This window comes from Macaca thibetana, chromosome 3, assembly GCF_024542745.1.
Source record: "Macaca thibetana thibetana isolate TM-01 chromosome 3, ASM2454274v1, whole genome shotgun sequence".
Classification (NCBI taxonomy): domain Eukaryota; kingdom Metazoa; phylum Chordata; class Mammalia; order Primates; family Cercopithecidae; genus Macaca; species Macaca thibetana.
The window spans coordinates 77724508-77743128 of NC_065580.1; the positions used below are offsets into that span (position 1 = coordinate 77724508).

The 18621-nt window shown below is 39.8% G+C and overlaps 2 protein-coding genes across 2 annotated transcripts in view; one reads left to right on the forward strand and one right to left on the reverse strand.

The window, feature by feature from the left end:
- UMAD1 (UBAP1-MVB12-associated (UMA) domain containing 1) overlaps positions 1-18621 on the forward strand; it is a 559686-nt gene that overhangs the window by 116538 nt on the left and 424527 nt on the right. The gene's annotated exons all lie outside the window — the stretch shown is intronic.
- COL28A1 (collagen type XXVIII alpha 1 chain) overlaps positions 1-18621 on the reverse strand; it is a 178228-nt gene that overhangs the window by 63756 nt on the left and 95851 nt on the right. Inside the window, exons 24-27 of the mRNA XM_050783009.1 lie at positions 18196-18264; positions 18034-18102; positions 5456-5524; positions 3117-3185 (exon numbers count right to left, since the gene is read on the reverse strand). Coding sequence (XP_050638966.1) covers positions 3117-3185; positions 5456-5524; positions 18034-18102; positions 18196-18264 — 276 coding nt within the window. The remainder of the gene's footprint in view (positions 1-3116; positions 3186-5455; positions 5525-18033; positions 18103-18195; positions 18265-18621) is intronic.

An 18621-nucleotide genomic window follows, 5' to 3' on the forward strand; every position in this document is an offset into this window, starting at 1 on the left:
CCAGAGTGAGTCTCTTCCAAACTGATCAGATCATTCTTCAGTTGCTCCTAGGATTAAGGCCAAACTCATTACTTGGCCTATAGGACCTCACAAGGGGCCTGCCTACTGCTGTAATCTAAATTCACTCCATTGTGCCATCCTCTATACTCTCCAGAACCCAAAGTCTATTTTATAGCCTGTAAATCCCATGAGGACTAAGTTCATATATTTTTACTCACTACTTTATACTAGCACTTGGCTTATATACCTGACATAGGTGGTGCTCAATCAGTATCAGTTGGTTGGTTGAATGAATGAATGACTGGCTGAAGAGCCAATATTCCAGCAACTAAGTTAGGTGAGTGCTGAAGCAAATCACTTGTGATTGCAGCTACAACCCTTATTTCTCCCATAAATGGAAGCGGATAGAGAGACAGAGTACAGTTCAGGCTTCTGTGTTAAAGGTTAACAGCAACAAAGGTTTCCATCAAAGTCTACTAAGCACACACATCAACAGAAGCAGATTTCACTGATTCAAATGCTCTTTGGAAAGGGGTAGGAAATAAGTCAACAAATGAAGGTAAGAAATGAAATTTTACTGTTCCTATATCCTTGAAATGACTCAGAAGAATGCCACCAATTTGGTTTTTCAGTTCCCTCCCTTTTGCAGCGATGGTATTTCGTTGGTGCAATAGTAATTGCGGTTTTTGCCAGGGTCAGGAAAATGAGGTGGAAGTCCTGAGGGACGTACCTCTGCCCTGCTGCCAACTGGATGCCAGGCAATCCAATATGTCTAAAGAGGTTTTCCTGGTTGTTTTTGTTTGTTTGTTTGTTTTTTGGGACAGAGTCCCACTCTGTTGCCCAGGCAGGAGTGCAGTGGTGCGATCTTGGCTCACTGCAACCTCCGCCTCCAGGGTTCAAGTGATTCTCCTGCCTCAGCCTCCTGAGTAGCTGAGATTACAGGCATGCACCACCATGTCTGGCTAATTTTTGTATTTTTAGTAGAGATGGGGTTTCACCATATTGGTCAGGCTGGTCTCAAACTCCTGACCTTGTGATCTGCCCACCTCAGACTCCCAAAGTGCTGGGTGTTTTTTTTTTTTTTTTTTTTTTTTTTTGGAAGACAAGTCTCGCTTTGTCATCCAGTCTGGAGTGCAGTGGCACTATCTGAGCTCACTGCAGCCTCTGTCTCCTGGGTTCAAGCGATTCTTGTGCCTCAGCCTCCTGAGTAGCTGGGACTACAGACATATACCACTACACCAGGCTAAGTTTTGTATTTTTAGTAGACGTGGGGTTTCACCGTGTTGCCCAGGCTGGTCTTGAACTCCTGACCTCAAGTGATCTGCCTGCCTTGGCCTCCCAAAGTGCTGAGATTACCGGCGTGATCCACCGCACCCGGCCTAGAGAAGTTTTATGAGTGAGCCTTAGTCAGAGCTCACTGCTAAGCAGCATCAGGCTACAGACCTAAGTGAAGGAAAAACTTATTTCTGATAAGATGGGGATACGTGGCAGCTTTGATTTTGGTTCTTTCCTATGATGGGAGGCTTCAGGACCTGGTTCCATCCAGGATGGAGTTTGGACACAGCATAACCCTGAGAGCATAAGGATGGGCAGGAAGCCAGATAAGTTATAGTTGGTAAAGATTAATTAAACACAACCCGGGCGAAAATGAGGAAGTATTTCCCAGATAAGAGAGTGGAGAAAACCGGCCCCACGCCTAAAGAGGTGGCAGCAATAAACTGACAGCATGTGTGAATTGAACTTACGTTGGTGACAAGACCTGTGGTTTGGCATAGGTTTACTCCCTAAGCAAACTCATGTCAAACTGTGTGTACAGCACTACCACCTTTTAACCTTAGAATTTAAAGATTAAGTATGAGATTGGTGTTGTTTATGAGAAAGCAGAGTTTTGCTGTTTTCTTTTCAGGGCTTGTACCATATGGGCAACATGCCTATTTGGCCTTTGCTTGGATACTCAGCCCGAGAGATGAACAACCGTTATTTAAAAGACCTGCTATAGAAGCTCTAGACATTGTGTGATAAAACTGGAGATTTAACACACATTCTATGAGTTCTGCTCTTGACTGAGCTCACTCTCTCTACACAGAAGTAGGCGGTTTAATTTCAACACGGGATTTTCACATTTATTATCTTAAGCTCCTACTGTCTCCTACTTACTAAGAAGTTCTGCTGTTTGAAAAGGAGTTTATTTTTAATGTTTCCACATTTTTAGAATCAATCTCAATCATCCGGAGGTGAACAACTCAGTTTCAAAGCTTAAGCACGGTAAATATATATGTAAAACGAAAAACCACCTCATGCGGGGGGCAGCAGTGGAATAGGAAAAAGAGTGAACCGATAAGAACAACAACATCAACATATTAGAAGCAGAAGAGGGAATTTTTTAGAATTACATAGTAACCTTTAGATGCCAAATTTGTCTACTGAGACATGCGAGACCCTGAGAGTCCCGCCATGCTGGATAAGCTTGATGCTGCTGACACAGAAACAAAGTGACATGTAGATGGCTATGAATTCCAGTAACACAGATTTAGGGCCTAGAACAGAGGTTCTCACCCTGGCTGCTCAGGAGAATCCCTTGAAGAGCTTTGAAAACTACAGCACTCACGCTGTACTCCCAGAGATTTGGATTTCGTTCCTCTGGGAAAGGGCATTAGTACTATTCAAAAGCTCCCTAGGTGATGCCACTGTGAACTAAGATTGGGAAGCCCTGGGCTACCATGGAAGATACAGGTGAGGAAGGTGAGGGGGAGAGAGAGAGAGAGAGTGAGCACAAGCGAGAGAGCGAGGCAGCATGAGCGAGAGAGAGAGAGAGAGAGAGAGAGAGAGAGCAGCTGAGTATAAATCATTCAATTCACAAAGAAAGGAGAGCAACAAACCATAGAACAGTTCAGTTTTGCACCAAGCAATTTATATAATGTTTAGCATTTGCTAAAGGATTGTACTCATACCATTTTTACACTTCCAGATGATGTCTCTAAATACTGGATGCCATTTAACTGCTAGGCTCACAATAAATCTATTTCATAATAGCCATTTTTGTGTTATCAACAACCTCTTCTCTCCATCACTGTGGTGAAATCAGAGGTGACTCCAGCACAACCCCATTCACTTACTTTAATTCCTTGTGATCCATAGCCAGGGGGACCAGGAGGGCCCGGCAAGCCTTTCTGCCCAGTATCACCCTGTTAGAAGATGGGGAGAATTTGAAGACAAAATGTAAGAAGATCGAAGAAGAAAGAGCGTTAAGTATTACTACTCTCAGCTTCATTCTTACTTCAGTCTGACCAGGACCTTCATGCTGCCTATAAGCTACTTCTGATTTTACTTCAAGTGCTTCCCCAATATTTTTAAACCACAGAATTCTTTGCAAACAAAACCTTATATATAATCCAAATAAAAATTAAGCAGTAAGCAGAGCTGCTTGGCCTAAGCAGAAATGGAGGCCCAGGGCCTCATCTGCTTGGGCCCCCTTCACTGCCCTACCACCAAGCCCAAGAACACCAGGGCTGCCCTGCACCACGTATGAAAACCACTGACATGTGGCTCCATATAGCTTTAAGATGTTGCTCCATTTCTTTTTTTTTTTTTGAGACGGATTCTCGCTGTGTCTCCCAGACTGGAGTGCAGTGGCGCAATCTCAGCTCACTGCAAGCTCCACCTCCCGGGTTCATGCCATTCTCCTGCCTCAGCCTCCCAAGTAGCTGGGACTACAGGCACCCACTACCACGCCCGGCTAATTTTTTGTATTTTTAGTAGAGACAGGGTTTCACCGTGTCAGCCAGGATGATCTCGATCTCCTGACCTTGTGATCCACACCCCTCGGCCTCCCAAGTGCTGGGATTACAGGTGTGAGCCACCATGCCCGGCCTCCATTTCAATATAAGGTGTGATTTCACTGAGGTTGCAGTTAAAGATTCAGTGGATATCAATGTCCAAATTTTTAGGAAAATATGTAGATGAAGCAATAAGCAAGTGTAGCATTTCCCAGTATCTGTTCATAAACTGAGCCCATGTTTCTTTGGAAACACTTCGTGGTGGAATAAGATTGGAAAATAGCATGTGCTTTCCCTTGGAGATCTCCAGTGCACACTAATATAGTAGATTAATGGCTCTAACAAGTCCCACAATAAAGAAATTAGTGTAAAGTTGCTTATCCCAGAAGTTCCTAAATTAACATTGGGTGGAAGAAACCTTCAGAAATGCTGAGTTAATATAAGTTATTGTATAAGTCAGTCTTTTTCTTTCCAGTATAAAAAAAAAAAAAGCTTGATTTTTTTCTGATTATAAGAGGAATACCTGCCCATTGCAAAAAAAAAAAAAAAAATTAAACAGAAATAAAGATGACATGAACAAGAAAAACAGACCCATCTTCCCATCACCCAGTGATAATGACTACTAACATCTTGAGGGGATTGTCATCTATTTAAAGTGATCTAGAAGGTTCAAAAATAGCACACTGCCAAAATGGAGTTGATGGACAAAACAGAGATAAACTGAGAATCTTGGTAATTCTGGGATGCTCAGTAAAATCTTTGACTCATACAGGCTTTTCCCTCTCTTCTCTGAGAATGGGCTCTAATTCACTTCTGTGCATTTTCGGCATGAATATATCAATTCAAAATTTGAATTTGTGGTAGGTGGTTCTTTGACATCTATTTTCCCTATTGAACATGCTTGCTACTTCTTTACCCTACGTTTGAACAAATCAAATAAATTTGTTGAGCAAGTGAATGAACAATTAAAACTAGATTTCTCAAACTCAGCACTATTGACATTTTTTAGCTGGGTCACTCTTTCTGATGGGAAGCTGTCCTGGGCATTGTAGAATGGTTGGCAGCATCTCTGGACTCAACCTACTACAACCAAAAAATGCCCCTAGGCATTGCCACATGTTCCCTGAGGCCAGGGAGGGGAAACAAAGTCTCCCTCTCTGAGAAACACTGGATTAAAAGAATAAAAGGATGAATAACCACCAAACTGAAGGAGACATAGAAAGGAGGGAATATGGGCCAAAAGAAGTTGCTCTCGTCTTCTCCAGGGACAATCAATCTAGACTCTTGCACTGACGCCCTGCCAGAGTAGCTGTGGCACACAGGGCACAACACATTAGCAGGTGACCTGTTAAAAGGCCACCTGAGGCACCTCTGCCGAAGTAAAGATGTGCTTCTTGACAATGGCACAGCCTCTAAGAAACCTGGAAATGTTCTGAGCACTTTGCAATTAAAAAGAGGCTGACTTGCTCATTTCTTTTGGGGGAAGTAAACGGCTTTATAAATTCAAATGTTCTATTTTACCGAATGTTCACCTAATACGAAAACTAAGACTTTTCATCAGTCATCCAGAAAAAAAAATAAGTCAACACCAAAATGAACACTTCCTATGAAGCTACTGTTCACTTGTTTGTCACTGATGGTATCTAACCCTCACACAGAGCACTGAGCTGAGGACTCACCTTTGGCCCTTGGGTTCCTATGCCCCGAGGCCCAGAAGGACCTGGAGGGCCTCTGACCCCAGGCTCTCCCTGAAAAGACACAATGAATAACAAGTTACTAATTTTTTTAATACTTTATGTTTTTTTTCAATATACGTATTTTAATATAAAAACTTCTTGAATGTGACTAAGGTACTAATTGAACCCCCTTCTCCTAGATCACTTTTATATTACCACTTGGGCAATCTTCAAACCAACAGATCCAGGTCCATTTCAAATTAATCAAGTCAATTAACTTCTTGGCAACATTTACTTTTATCAGAACTCTCTTCTCTAGAATTTGGAAAAGTATTGTGAATAGAGGATGGAAGAAGAGACAAGAATAAAAAACAACCATTAAGAAATATAATCATATCCTGAACTAGTTGCTTTTATCATTGTATGCCACAAAGATTATGCTATTTGAGTTAGAGATTGGCTCTATGATGTTTCTGCCACCTCATTAATTGGAACTGCAGGGTAAACTCTAAAAAGGATTTTCAACTTCACTAAGGCACGACAGCTTCATAGCTGGCAACTATTACCAGAAAATTGGTGGGACCTGAGGAGGGTAGGTGAAGCCCTGTGGCTAGACCTACTAGAGATGCTAATGATGGGAAGAAGGAGAGAAATAAAAATCACTTCATTAGCCACCTTCTGTATTCCCAAGACAATGCTACACATGTTCATATATGTTATTTGATGTAATTTAGTACTCACAATAATCCTGCATTGTAATGATGTCTAGTTTATGTAACTTCTCTGAACCTCAGTAAATTCATCACATATGTAGAAAATCATATCTGCATTTCATAGGGCTCAGAATTAAGTGAGACAAAGCTTATAAGTGTTTCTATCATGATTTTTACCACAGAATAGGCACTTAGTATATGTCAGCTCCACCCCCCTATTTTATGAAAGCGGAAACTAAGGTTTGCCCAAGTCTGCACAGCTATTAAGGTGCAGGGCTAGAAGGATGTAGAAAAACAGGAACCCTCATAATTACTGGTGTAGCCACTTTGGAAAACCGTTTGGTGGTTTAAGGTTCAACATAAATTTGCCATATGATACAGTCATTTCACTCCTACATACACACCCAAAGAAGATAAAAACGTATATCCACACAGAGACTTGCATATGAATGCCCTTAGCAGCATTATTCATAATAGCCCAAAACTAGAAACAGCCTAAATGCCCATCAACTAGTGAATGGACAAAGTCCTGTAAATTCAGCAATAAAAAGGAATAAACTATGAATAAATGCTATAACATAAATGAACCTCAAAAACATTATTACTAATGAAAGAAGCCAGATATCTTATATGATGACATTTACAAAAAATATCCAGAAAATGTACCTCTATAGAAACAAAAAGGAGATTAGTCACTGCCAGGGCCAGGGATAGCAACATGGATTAACCATAAATGGTCTTGAGGGATTTTACTGAGGGGATAAAAATGTCCTAAAACTGATTTATGGTGATGGCTGTATAGCACAGTAGCAAATTTACTTAAAGAACTACTGAATTTTATACCTAAAAAGGATGAATTCTATAATGTGTAAAATATGCCTGAATAAAGTAATAAAGAATAAAAAGAGCCAGGGTCAGGCTTTGAAATATCTCCCAAGACCTTTGCCTTAGGTCCTGTTTTGCCCATATCCTGTTACCAGCTAAACAGCTTCTAGCTTCCAACATTGCAAAAACCATAAATTATAAGAAATGTTGAAGTTGTTTATCCAGAAAAACAGGCCATCTTTTAATTTACTTTCTACTTACAAACTCTAAAATACTTCTAGATAACACAAGCCCTTAAAAGGACAGGGGCCATTTTAAAACTGTACTTTATTACTGACTTAATTCTTTTAATATCTACTTTCATAATTATGTATTTCTCTTTTGCTTACAGGCCACTTTTAGTATACTGTCTCCATCTGTTCCACTGAGTACTCAGCTGCTTTTAAGGCTACAGGTGCTAATTATCTCTTTAACACCTCTCTCCTACTGACTCCCATCTTTGAGGGTCCCCAAGTTCCTGCCAGCTGAAAGGATCACTCCAACATCAAGGGCTCCAAGTAGAGAACATGAAAACCCTGCAGTACATACATTTCCATTATCACTCCTTTCTTGAGTACCTCTGAAGTACCTTCAAAGGGAGTGTAAGTTCACTGCCTGAAGTTCTCCAACTGCACCTGACTGATTCATATACTTTGCTACATCTTAAAAGGGACATGTCTTTTCTCTTCCAAACATTTTGACACCCTCCAACAAAACAAGGAAGCATAGTCAAATAAATCTTACCCAAAATCATTGAATGTTTTATCAAAAATAATACTCCTCTTTGCTCAGTCACCCCAACCTACCCCAGATTTGATGGCTTCCTCTCATTCATTTCTGTTTGCCTGTGCCCTTCCATGATGAGGTGAAAAGGTTAGGAAGGATACAGCCAGGTAGGGCACGGTGGCTCAAGCCTGTAATCCTAGCACTCTGGGAGGCTGAGGCAGGTGGATCACGAGGTCAGGAGTTCGAGATCAGCCTAGCCAATGTAATGAAACCGCATCTCTACTAAAAATACAAAAATTAGCCGGGCGTGGTGGTGGGCACCTGTACTCCCAGCTACTGTGGAGGCTGAGGCAGTAGAATCACCTAAACCCGGGAGGTAGAGGTTGCAGTGCGCCACTGTACTCCAGCCTGGGTGACAGAGTGAGACTCTGTCTCCAAAAAAAAAAAAAAAAAAAAAGGAAGGAAGGATACAACCAGATACCATGTGCCCCCTGCTGTGATGCAGTAGAGAATACACCACCCTACCTATCAACATTCTGGCCTAGAAAAACTGAACCTGGATGTAAACACGCCTCTAGATCTACCAGCTTACAATAATAGACGGAAGATAGAGAAACACATTACACAACACCATGAGGATATCATCAGCAAATCCGTGAGTACAAATAACATATTCACTAACTGCGAGCTAAAAAACAGGGACGAGTCAACTTTGATTAAAAGAGGTTTAAGAGCTATCTCAATCAAATGCAATGTGTGGGCGTGATGTGGATCCCAATCCAAACAAACCAATTGTAGTAAATGGATGAGACAAGCTCGGAAATTTGAATGCCGGATATTTGCTATGTTAAGGAATTGTTCATTTGTTTTAGGTTTGATAATAGTATTACAGTCAAGTTTTTAAAAAGAGTTCTTACATTTGAGTGACAAATACTAAAGCTTTATATGGGTAACGTCTGAGGATTGCTTCAGGCTAATGCAGTGAGGGGAGGAGTGGAGAATATAGCTAAAACAAGATTAACTATGTTTTGATAATTGTTAAGGAAGTGTGATACGTAAATGAGAGTTCATTTCACTAGTCTTTCCACTTTTGTGCATGCTTAATTTTCATAATTTATAATTTAAAATTTATAATTTTTATAACAAATTATCTTAGTACAATTTTTTAAAATCCATAAACAATACCCAGCAAAAGTCTCTCCAGTGAGCATGAGATAGTGTTGCTGTAATAGGCGTCTTTCATAATAATTCATGATTTTAAAGATGTTAAAACTGGGCAAAGGGAAGGAGCACACAGGTAGATTCAACATCATTAGAATTTACATGTGTTGTGTGTATTCTTGGGATGTACCAAATGTTACATAATTTTTTTCAACATAGGGGTATGGAGAAAAGGCAAGTTTTTTTTTAACAAAGTAGTATGTTTTAAGAAAAAATTTGACACTCTAGTATTTAATTCACGATATTTTTCTTGTGAGAATGTTAGCTAAAACCTCCCCTCAACTAGTATTAATCATACTAATACCCCCACATGGGAAAGCAAGTGGGAAAAGCAGTTAAAATAGGTCCATAGTTTACCTCAGGCCAGCCTTGTCAATGCTCTGTGTTGCTATTCATTCTCTCCTTGATAGTCTCCCTTATTCACTTCCCCCTAACCTTCAACCTTTGGGAGTGTCTGATGGCCAACTGCAGTAGGACAGCTGACCCTGTAGATACCTTACTGTTCTCTCTGTCCTGCAGCCTCAGCCAATGAATTTAAGGTATGTTCCCTGTCATCTGTGGTCCTTCAGTGTTCACCTAAAACAAATTGTCCATCCTTATCCATATAATTGTTGACATATAGCTATGTTTCACATATCTAAATAATCTTTTGTATCTTTCAAACTATGGGAAAATAATGACATATAGTAATGCTTTTGTGAATCTAATAGACTTTAAATCAAGTCTTAACATTCTGCAGATATTAGAATTGGTCTGTAACATAGCATGAGAGTTGTTCCTCAGTGTAAATGTACCATACTTCGATAGATGGGAATATTAGGCATTTAATGATCTGAGAATCCACAGAAGTCGCATCTCTCCACTGTGGTGGGGTCTTTGAAGATGATCTTTTGTTGTTCCATGGGCTATGTGTCCATGTTAGGCCACCACACCTGGTGAATGTGAGCAAGAGAATTGCGGGCAGGTCTTACTTGGCCATTTGACGGCACTGGTTTTGTCATAAGGTAGCACCACAGGTACCTAAGAAGTGTGTTGACCTGTGATATTTTCAGATACACAGTTTATTGTCAGTGGATACAGCGACATTCACAAATAAAGGAAATTACAACAGGTTTTTGCATAGCTGGACATAGCTTCCCACGCAACAGCTGAGGGTTGTTGGAGCCTGCAGAGGGAGCCCTTGTATTAGGAGATAATGAACAGACATGCGAGCAAATTCTAGAGTCGCCATTGGCAACGACATCTATCACTTTCCTAAGATGACAGCCTTAGCCTTATCCCTACCCGCTGCACACACTCTCTCAAAAGAAGAATAATGGACTGTTTAGATGGCATACCATTTCCTCTTGGCCCACAAAAGGGATTCTAGATGGGAGATACTGCTTTCATTTTCACAGGAAATGGCCAAATTTAGGTCTGTCTGCAGTACTTGTGCATATGAACTTAACAAATGATTCAGTGAAGACTACCTAGACCATAACCTTGCAGAGTGGATAATTTTAACTCCTTTAAAAATACACACCATCTTACGATAGTTCTAAAACTCATACATTGAAGCTTTCCCTTTTTAAATGAAAGAAGAAAAAGAGGTGAGCAAACACATTCATTTTCTCAGTAAATCTTCACTTTGGTTAATATTAAAACTATTATAATAAATAATAAATAAAAATAATACTTATTAAGTTTATTATGCAGCAGGCACTTTTCATTCATTATCTTACCTGATCTTATCAACATCAACTTATTCCATGTTACAGATAAGGAAACTGAGGCTATAGCAGGATACATGACTTGCCAAAAACCAGGCAGTCTGAAGCAATTCAAACCCAGGTATGACTCCAGAACCCATCTCCCATTTTGATGTTGGCTGGGACTAGATGCAAGTTGCTAACTTTTCCATAGACTTTCTTCCAGCTGCTGTTTAATGCAAAGACCTCAGCTGTTTGGCTGTGAAACTGTGAAAGTCCTTTTCCTATATCGCCAATCACACTCTCTCAAGGAGAAGAACATCCTGGATTATAAGATTCATCCCATATTACATAGGTCCCACACAACCTGCACAAGAACCCAGCCCTCTATGTCTTCCCTTCCCATTTTCCCTCCATTGCTAATCCTCGGTTTTGCAGTTTACTCCAACGTGTTAATTGACTTCATTCCAGATCTCCTACCTATACCAATTCTTAATCTCTCTTCTTATCCATCCTACAATGTGCTTGATTTGGCAGTGTGATGCATAAAATGGTTACTACCACTAATTACATTTTAATATGTTAGAATTCATAAAGATGTTTTATGTACATTATTCTATTAATTTATCAGAATAAACCTGTGATATAGGCTTTATTATCCCAAATCACAGATAAGAATGCTAAGCTTCAGGGAGACTGAATGACTTGCTGCGGTCACACAGCTAGTAAGTGGCAAGGTTTCAAGGTAGAAGAGTGACAAAGAAACAACCCATTATACCTTATGAGTTTTCTAAAAATTTCAACACAATATTTGAGGAAATAATCAGCCCATTAGATTATTTTCCTCCCCCTCACTCCCCCACACACACTAATGAGGCTTTAATCATTCTCTCTCCCTTTGTGCCAGCTAAGTTCCTGCCACTCTTTGAGAAGAAGGTGGAAGCAAGATATACTTGTTCCAAAAGTGATTTCATGCTTTTCTACTTTGGGGACAATAAAAGCAAATTAAATTCACTGTGAAAGAATCAGCCTCTTAAGGATGTTCCAAGGAATGGTACTCTAAAGATTCTGCTAAATGATGAAACTGAGGAATGACTGGGTTTTAAAATAAGGTAGAAGTCAAAGTGATGATAGCAGCTGCCTTATGTTTCTTTCTTTCTGGTTTTTAAATAAAATTAAGATATAACTACTCCAACTACCACAAACATAGCCAGAACTCTGGAATGAATTATGTAATTCCACCTATGTCATGAGTTAGTAGTTCTTGAACACCTCACTCATGGTAGCCAGAAAATCAATGGAAGTTTTAGAGGCTTTTTTCTAAGCATATGCACATATTGGCAATGTGTATTGATTATTGAATGATATGACTCAGTCATTTCTCAATGACACCCTTTAATATGAATAGGAAGATAGTACCAACTGTCAGCATGATCATCATGGGGATGAGAAAAGAATTATACAAATGCTGGAAAACAAAGTTCTCAAATTGCTACATTTCCTCTCAAGTATTTTTTCACCTTTAAATTTCAAAGTATTTAAAGTATTTTCAATTACTTGAATCAATTTCTCTCCTAAAACTTTGATATTCACCCCAAAACAGCTGTATCTCATAGTCCCTGACAATTTTTAAACTTCTTGGTTTTTTTTCCTTTTCTCAAAATCAACTCATCAAAGATACACAAATGATGGCCTTTTGCCAAGAACTTCAGTGGAGAGGAAGAGTCTTATTTAGCTTGGTTAGAAACCTTGAAAACAGAAATATTGATACTGCCTCTTATGACAGGGAGAAGAGCAGGCTGTCCTGTACTAAAACTGACTATAATTTTCCACTGGGAGAAAGTTCCTCCAAGTCCGCATGATGAAAAATAAAAATGTGTTTATTGTGATGTGGGCGATGAATGTTAAGGGGATTTACCGTGTGTCTCTAGGGCTGAAGGAAAAGTATGTACATACTCATAAGAAGAGAAATACAAAGCTAGGAAAACAGCAAGGAGAGATGAAAGCAATACTGAAAGTCATGAGGTGGATTAGAGTGCAACTCAGATTTTAGAGATGAGGCATAGAACTGCATTGGGGAGTAAACTTGAAAAGTTACCTTTTCCTGGTCTTGGATATGACCCTTTCTGAAACCTCTGGGTCAAACTGCCTAGCGTCTAAACTTTGTATGGCTCTGGCTTTAATTAGCTCTGTTTTGGGCTGATTGTCCAGCCTGTAGCAATTTTGCAGTCATATTATAGGGAGGTGGCTTTCTTCAAGTCCACTTTGGAATTACATGCCCTTAACTTCATTATTAAGTCTGTATCCTAGGCCAGCCCTCCTTGTTGGGCACTGTTCAAAATGGAGTTCCTTGTCCAGTCTATGTCTGCTAATGGAATTCACACATTCCTAATGCATCTCTGTGTGAATCGGTCCTCTGTTCCACCAATGCCTGTTGGTGGAGTGTACATATGTGAGCCATTGCAAAGAACAGAAGGGCAATTCAGATGCTGGGAACATTTTTAGAATAATGATACTCAGTGGAATTCCACATAGACTTGCGTTTTATGACTATGGGCCACTTTTGTCAAATAAAGCATGTATTTACGATACTCAAACATTTAAAGTTACTGAAAAATATTTAACTCTTTTGGGTTTTGGGTTTATGCTTCTCTTTAATGTTTACATAATTTAAGTTTTGCCAATAGAAAAGCTAGGCTGAAAGAAGAAACGATCCAACTACACACAAAACAGTGCCTAGATAGAAGATGGACAGCATAGGAGATTGAGTATCTGTAGATCTGGGTAAGTCATGCTTTCTACTCTGATTAATTCATCCATTTAGTTTTTCATTCATTCGTCCATATCCAAAGCCCCTCTCATATACAAAACAAATATAGTATCAAAAATGTTTCTATTGTAAAGAGGCAAGTTGCTCAACCTTCTGGTTGTTCATTTCTTCATCTATAAAACAGGGGTACTGTTCAAAATGTCATAATATTCTGGAAATATTTAGGTAATACATAATCATTATAATAACAATAGTAATTATACCTGTAATAACAACAACAATCCAATAAGTCTTTTCTGCCAACAGACTTATGCCAACAACTTGAGGTTAAGAGTTCCTAACCCCAAATCCAGGTTAGATCTCCTCTGTGCAAAGATTACGCTGAGCTCAACCACTCCAAGGTTTTGGAGAGGATCATAGCTTTTTCTGTGATGATCCAGCTCCCTGAGAGGGTCTGAAAAAAGCTAAGAGAGGGGCATGGTAGGCTGTACCTGCCCTTAGGGAACTCAGGAGAGCCACGTCTTATATTCCTTTTCTATGAGGCCAGAAATAAACTCATACTCAGGGATATCAGGAAATCAGCTCTTAGGCTGCATGTACCTTACAAAGCTTTGTGGGGTGAAAACACAGGAGCAGAGTTATCTGCAGCTTCTCAAAGAGAAATGAGTTGTATGGCATGTTTGTCCCCAGATCACAAGAAGTGCTCTTAATATCCAAGGCCCCAGTGAAGAAAAGCAGGCAGTGATGGGTGGGGCTTGGAGCTTGGCTTCCCCATCAACAAGCCAGGAGATTGGATCCAGGAGTGAGGACACTGGATGAGCACTTCTCACTTGGCAAGAAACCAAATGATCAGTTCCTCTTCCCAGCATGTTTCAAAGGTGAGTTTAAAATCTGTATCTCCTCTCTCCTTCAAAGGTGTAGTTTTTACAATAATTTTGGAAATATCTCAGAAGGTCTTGCCAAATTTGAATTAAATTCAAGGTAATTGTATCTAGAAGGACAATAATCACTGATGTTGTAGGGAATTTTTCCACTTGGAAAAAAGCTATGGGGAACCACAAGGGTGCTAGATGTCAGGGACTGCTTTTTATATGTTTTCAAACACAGAAGCTTTGAGTTTAATGTCTGTGTCATATGTTAAACACATGTGACCTTAACTAAACAGCATCAAAACCCACCATAAATTCATCGTCAACCTTAATGGTTTCCTCATTTCAAAACACATTTGTTTTGTAAGTTAATGCCTTAAGGCCACAATTTTAAGGCGACTACACAAAGCTTAAATGAAAAACATATCAGGATCCATATGGCTATACTACCACACACACATATATACAATTTCTCTGTCACTTTAATTCAAAGGGGGAGAAATTTTGCACACATTTGGGTCCTGTGCTTCTGCTGCCATGGACAATTTTTGGTATTTTCAGAATGTCCCGCACTTTACCAAGCAAGAGGGCAAAGTTAACTGGAATTATCTTCCTTTCTTTGCCAGTTTCTCTCTATGAATCTCTCTCTCTCACACTCACACACACACACACACACACTCTCTCTCTCTCTCTCTCTCTCTCTGTATCTATCTACCTCTGTGCTCTCTGTCTGTGTGTGGGGTGTGTGTGTATGTGTATGTGTTTCCTGAAGTTTTCTTCAGAATAAAAGGCCACTTAGAGATTTTGAGGCCTCTATAAAAAAGGAGAGATGATTTTTAAAGTTATTTAAAAGCTAGTATTTTCTTTTAGACTTTCCTTTATTTTATGATCCAAGTTCCCTTGATCCTAAGACCAGCTCACCCTCCTAACATCTCCTTCTAGGGCTAGAGAAATTCTGAACAACACAATTTTCATGGGAGGAGACAATAGGCAATGGAAGGAAGGAAAAGCAGCTGAGAGGGAGGCAGGCAGACAGGTAGGTCCCAGCTAGTGCTCTTCTGCCCGGGTTCTGCCTGCAGCTGGAAGCAAACCATGGACTGCTGCTTCCACTCAGCCTCCCATGTGGGCTCACACAGACAATGGGAGTTTCACTTAAGATACATCTTCTGGCAGCATATTAGCCATTTCAAAAAACAATAGGCAAGATGAAGTTTTGAACACCTTGTTTCTTACCTTTTTCCCTCTAAAATGTAGATGATGGCAAATACAGGGGACTTTTGGAGGAAAATGGTGTATGCAATCATTTAGTAAATATTTTAGTCTGTATCTTAGATAATCTGACACAGTGAAATATTCACAAAAATTGGGTATTTTCATGTTTTTTGTTTTTTTTGAAATGGAGTTTCGCTCTGTTGCCCAGGCTGGAGTATAGTGGTGCAATCTCAGCTCACTGCAACCTCCGCCTCCTGGGTTCAAGCAATTCTCCTGCCTCAGCCTCCTGAGCAGCTGGGATTATAGGCATGCACCACCACACCCAGCTAATTTTTGTATTTTTAGTAGAGATGGGGTTTCACCATGTTGGCCAGGCTGGTCTCAAACTCCTGACCTCAGGTGATCTGCCCACCTCAGCCTCCCAAAGTGCTGGAATTACAGGCATGAGCCACCACACCTGGCTAGTTTTTTTTAATGTTCTTTATCTGTGCCTAAGTGCCTGTCTTTATTATTATTGCTCAATGTAAAGCACTAACATAATCCTGTAATTGAATATAACATCATGTCTAGTTATATAAAAAATTCATAATAATCTACTCTGTGAAAATGTAAATGATCATCTGTTTCTATTGGAATACACACATTCCAATATATATTTAACATATTTTATTTCATGTCTTATTTTACATAGAAATAAGTTTCTACTTCCCTAAAGAAATATTCAATATACAAGTTTTTACCATTGTTTCACTGACCACATAAAATATGAGGTTTACCTATTGAATTTCTCTTTCTACTTTTTTTTAATTTTAGGATTTTGACAGGTGCTATGGTTTAAAGAAAAAAGAATACATCAGTACCCAAATTCGGTGCAGTTTATTGATACTGTTGAGGCTTATTCAAGGATCTGATGTAGTCCTCAGTCAGACCAAGCCAGATCCTTCATTGAAGCACCTCGGATTTGTCCTCTCTGTACAGTGTACACAGCACTTCCAGATACATCCTCACTGGACTCTCAACATTACCCTCAGAAGCAGAGATGAGGCAGCTATCAAGATTCCCTTTTAAAGATGAAATTTAGTGCCATGGGTCTCCAATCTTTTATTCTACCTGGGAGAGGGCAAAGAGGCACTTCTAAATTTTGTGGCAGGGGCAAATACCAAGAGGAGAAGTTGGCATTAAGCACATACAACATCTTTTCTCTCTAATGGCCTGGAAACATTAAAAAAACTAAGGAGATATATTTCAAAGGAAAAATTCTCCCTTTAGGGTAATATTGATCATTTATTCATTTTCCATTCATTAAACAGGTTATAGAGCTCCTATTGAATGGTACACCTAGTTCTGGTGACACGAAGTTAGGAGGGAACAAAGCAAAAAGCCTGCCTCCAGGAAAACCATCACTCTCATGGAATATGCAGAGGAATAAATGAGCAAGATGATCTCAGAAAGTGATACACGCTATATGGAAAACATACAGAGGGGTTGGGATACTAATGCTTTTTCTATGGGTGGTCAGGGAGGTGAGAATTGAACTAAGCTTTTAACAATCAGTCATCCTGGCAAGTCCCTGATGCAGGAATGAGCTGAAGTAGGGCAGGCCATTTTGGCTGAATGTAGCAGCCGGGGAGAAAAGACAGAAGCTGCGATCCGGGCATGAAGGGCCTTCAAGGCCATGGGAAGTGTTCAAAGTCTGAAAGAGAAGCCACCAGGGTGTTTCTAGGAAGGAATGGTATACACTCTGATTTATGGTTTTAGAAGACCACGCTTCCTGCTAAGTTATTGGAGGACAGAGGTGGAACAGAGAGAAGACCAATGAAGAGGCTATTTTTACAGCCCACATAAGAGATGACATAGTCTGCCTGGCAGAAGCAGAAAGAAAAAAGGGGCCAGAGTTGAGATATATTTTGGTGGTGGCACTGACAGGATTTACCAAAGGACTAGGTGTGGAGGAACGAGAGGGAAAGGAAGGAACAAAGCATGATGCTTAGTCCTTCTGGCTTGAGCTTGGGAGAGCCATTTGCAGGGTTATGGGGTAAAAATCAAGGATTTTATTCTGGGTTATTTTACATTAGAGATATTTGTGAGAAGCCCAAGAGGGGATACATGGTAAGAAATTATATACATGAAACCATATCTTAAGGGAGAAAACACAGGTATTTGGAAGCCATCAGTGTGTGGACAGTGGTTAAAGCCATGGGGTTGGATGAGAGTACCTAGGGAAAGAATATGGCTAGAGGAGAGAGGAGATCTCTGACTTGAACCCTGATCTTGGTATAAGGAGAGGAAGCAGCAAAGGAACGTGAGTTGCTCTCAGAGAAGGAGGAGCCAAACCATAAAGTTAGTCTACATGTTCAGGTTAGTTCCCTGGGAAGTCTATAGATAAGGGCAAATAACTTTATTAATTATTTCAGACACCTCAATTCTTCTAGCTGATAAAAAATTTTATCTTTACCAAAGTCACCTACCTATAGGCACACTCTTAGAAGCTAGTATGTTGCCTACTTTAAAGTCTTACCTTTGCTCCAGTGTCTCCCACTCCACGTAAACCCATCGGCCCAGGGGGTCCTGGTAATCCACGAGGTCCCTGAGATGATATAGTAAGGGAGGAGTGAGCATCCTTGTCGTATGCAACTCTCAAAAAAGAGGGAGGGAGGGAAGAAAAAAATGTCCCACTTACAGGCACACCAGGATAGCCATCACCTTTGAGTCCTGGAGCACCCACTGGTCCCCGAGGGCCTTGGACACCCTGGGTAAATTCCAACATCAGTGATGTCATGAGACTCAACTATAAAACATCTGGTTAAACTTAAGCATAAAACCAACTCAATATGCCAACAGTGGATTTCTAACCCAGGAGTTAGAAAATGACTTGTTGCTAATATTTTAATTTTTAAAATTATAAAGTTTTAGTGCATCATAAATCAAGAAGATGTATAAAAAATAAAATTTATGAAGTACAATGTGAGAAGAGTAGAAAAGAATACATAGCAAAATTTTGAGTGTGGAATAACTACAGATTCCTATTGTTGTGTTAAATCTATTGTCTTCATTAATGGAGACTGAATTATACAGGGAATAAACCCAGATGAAAATAAAAACATAT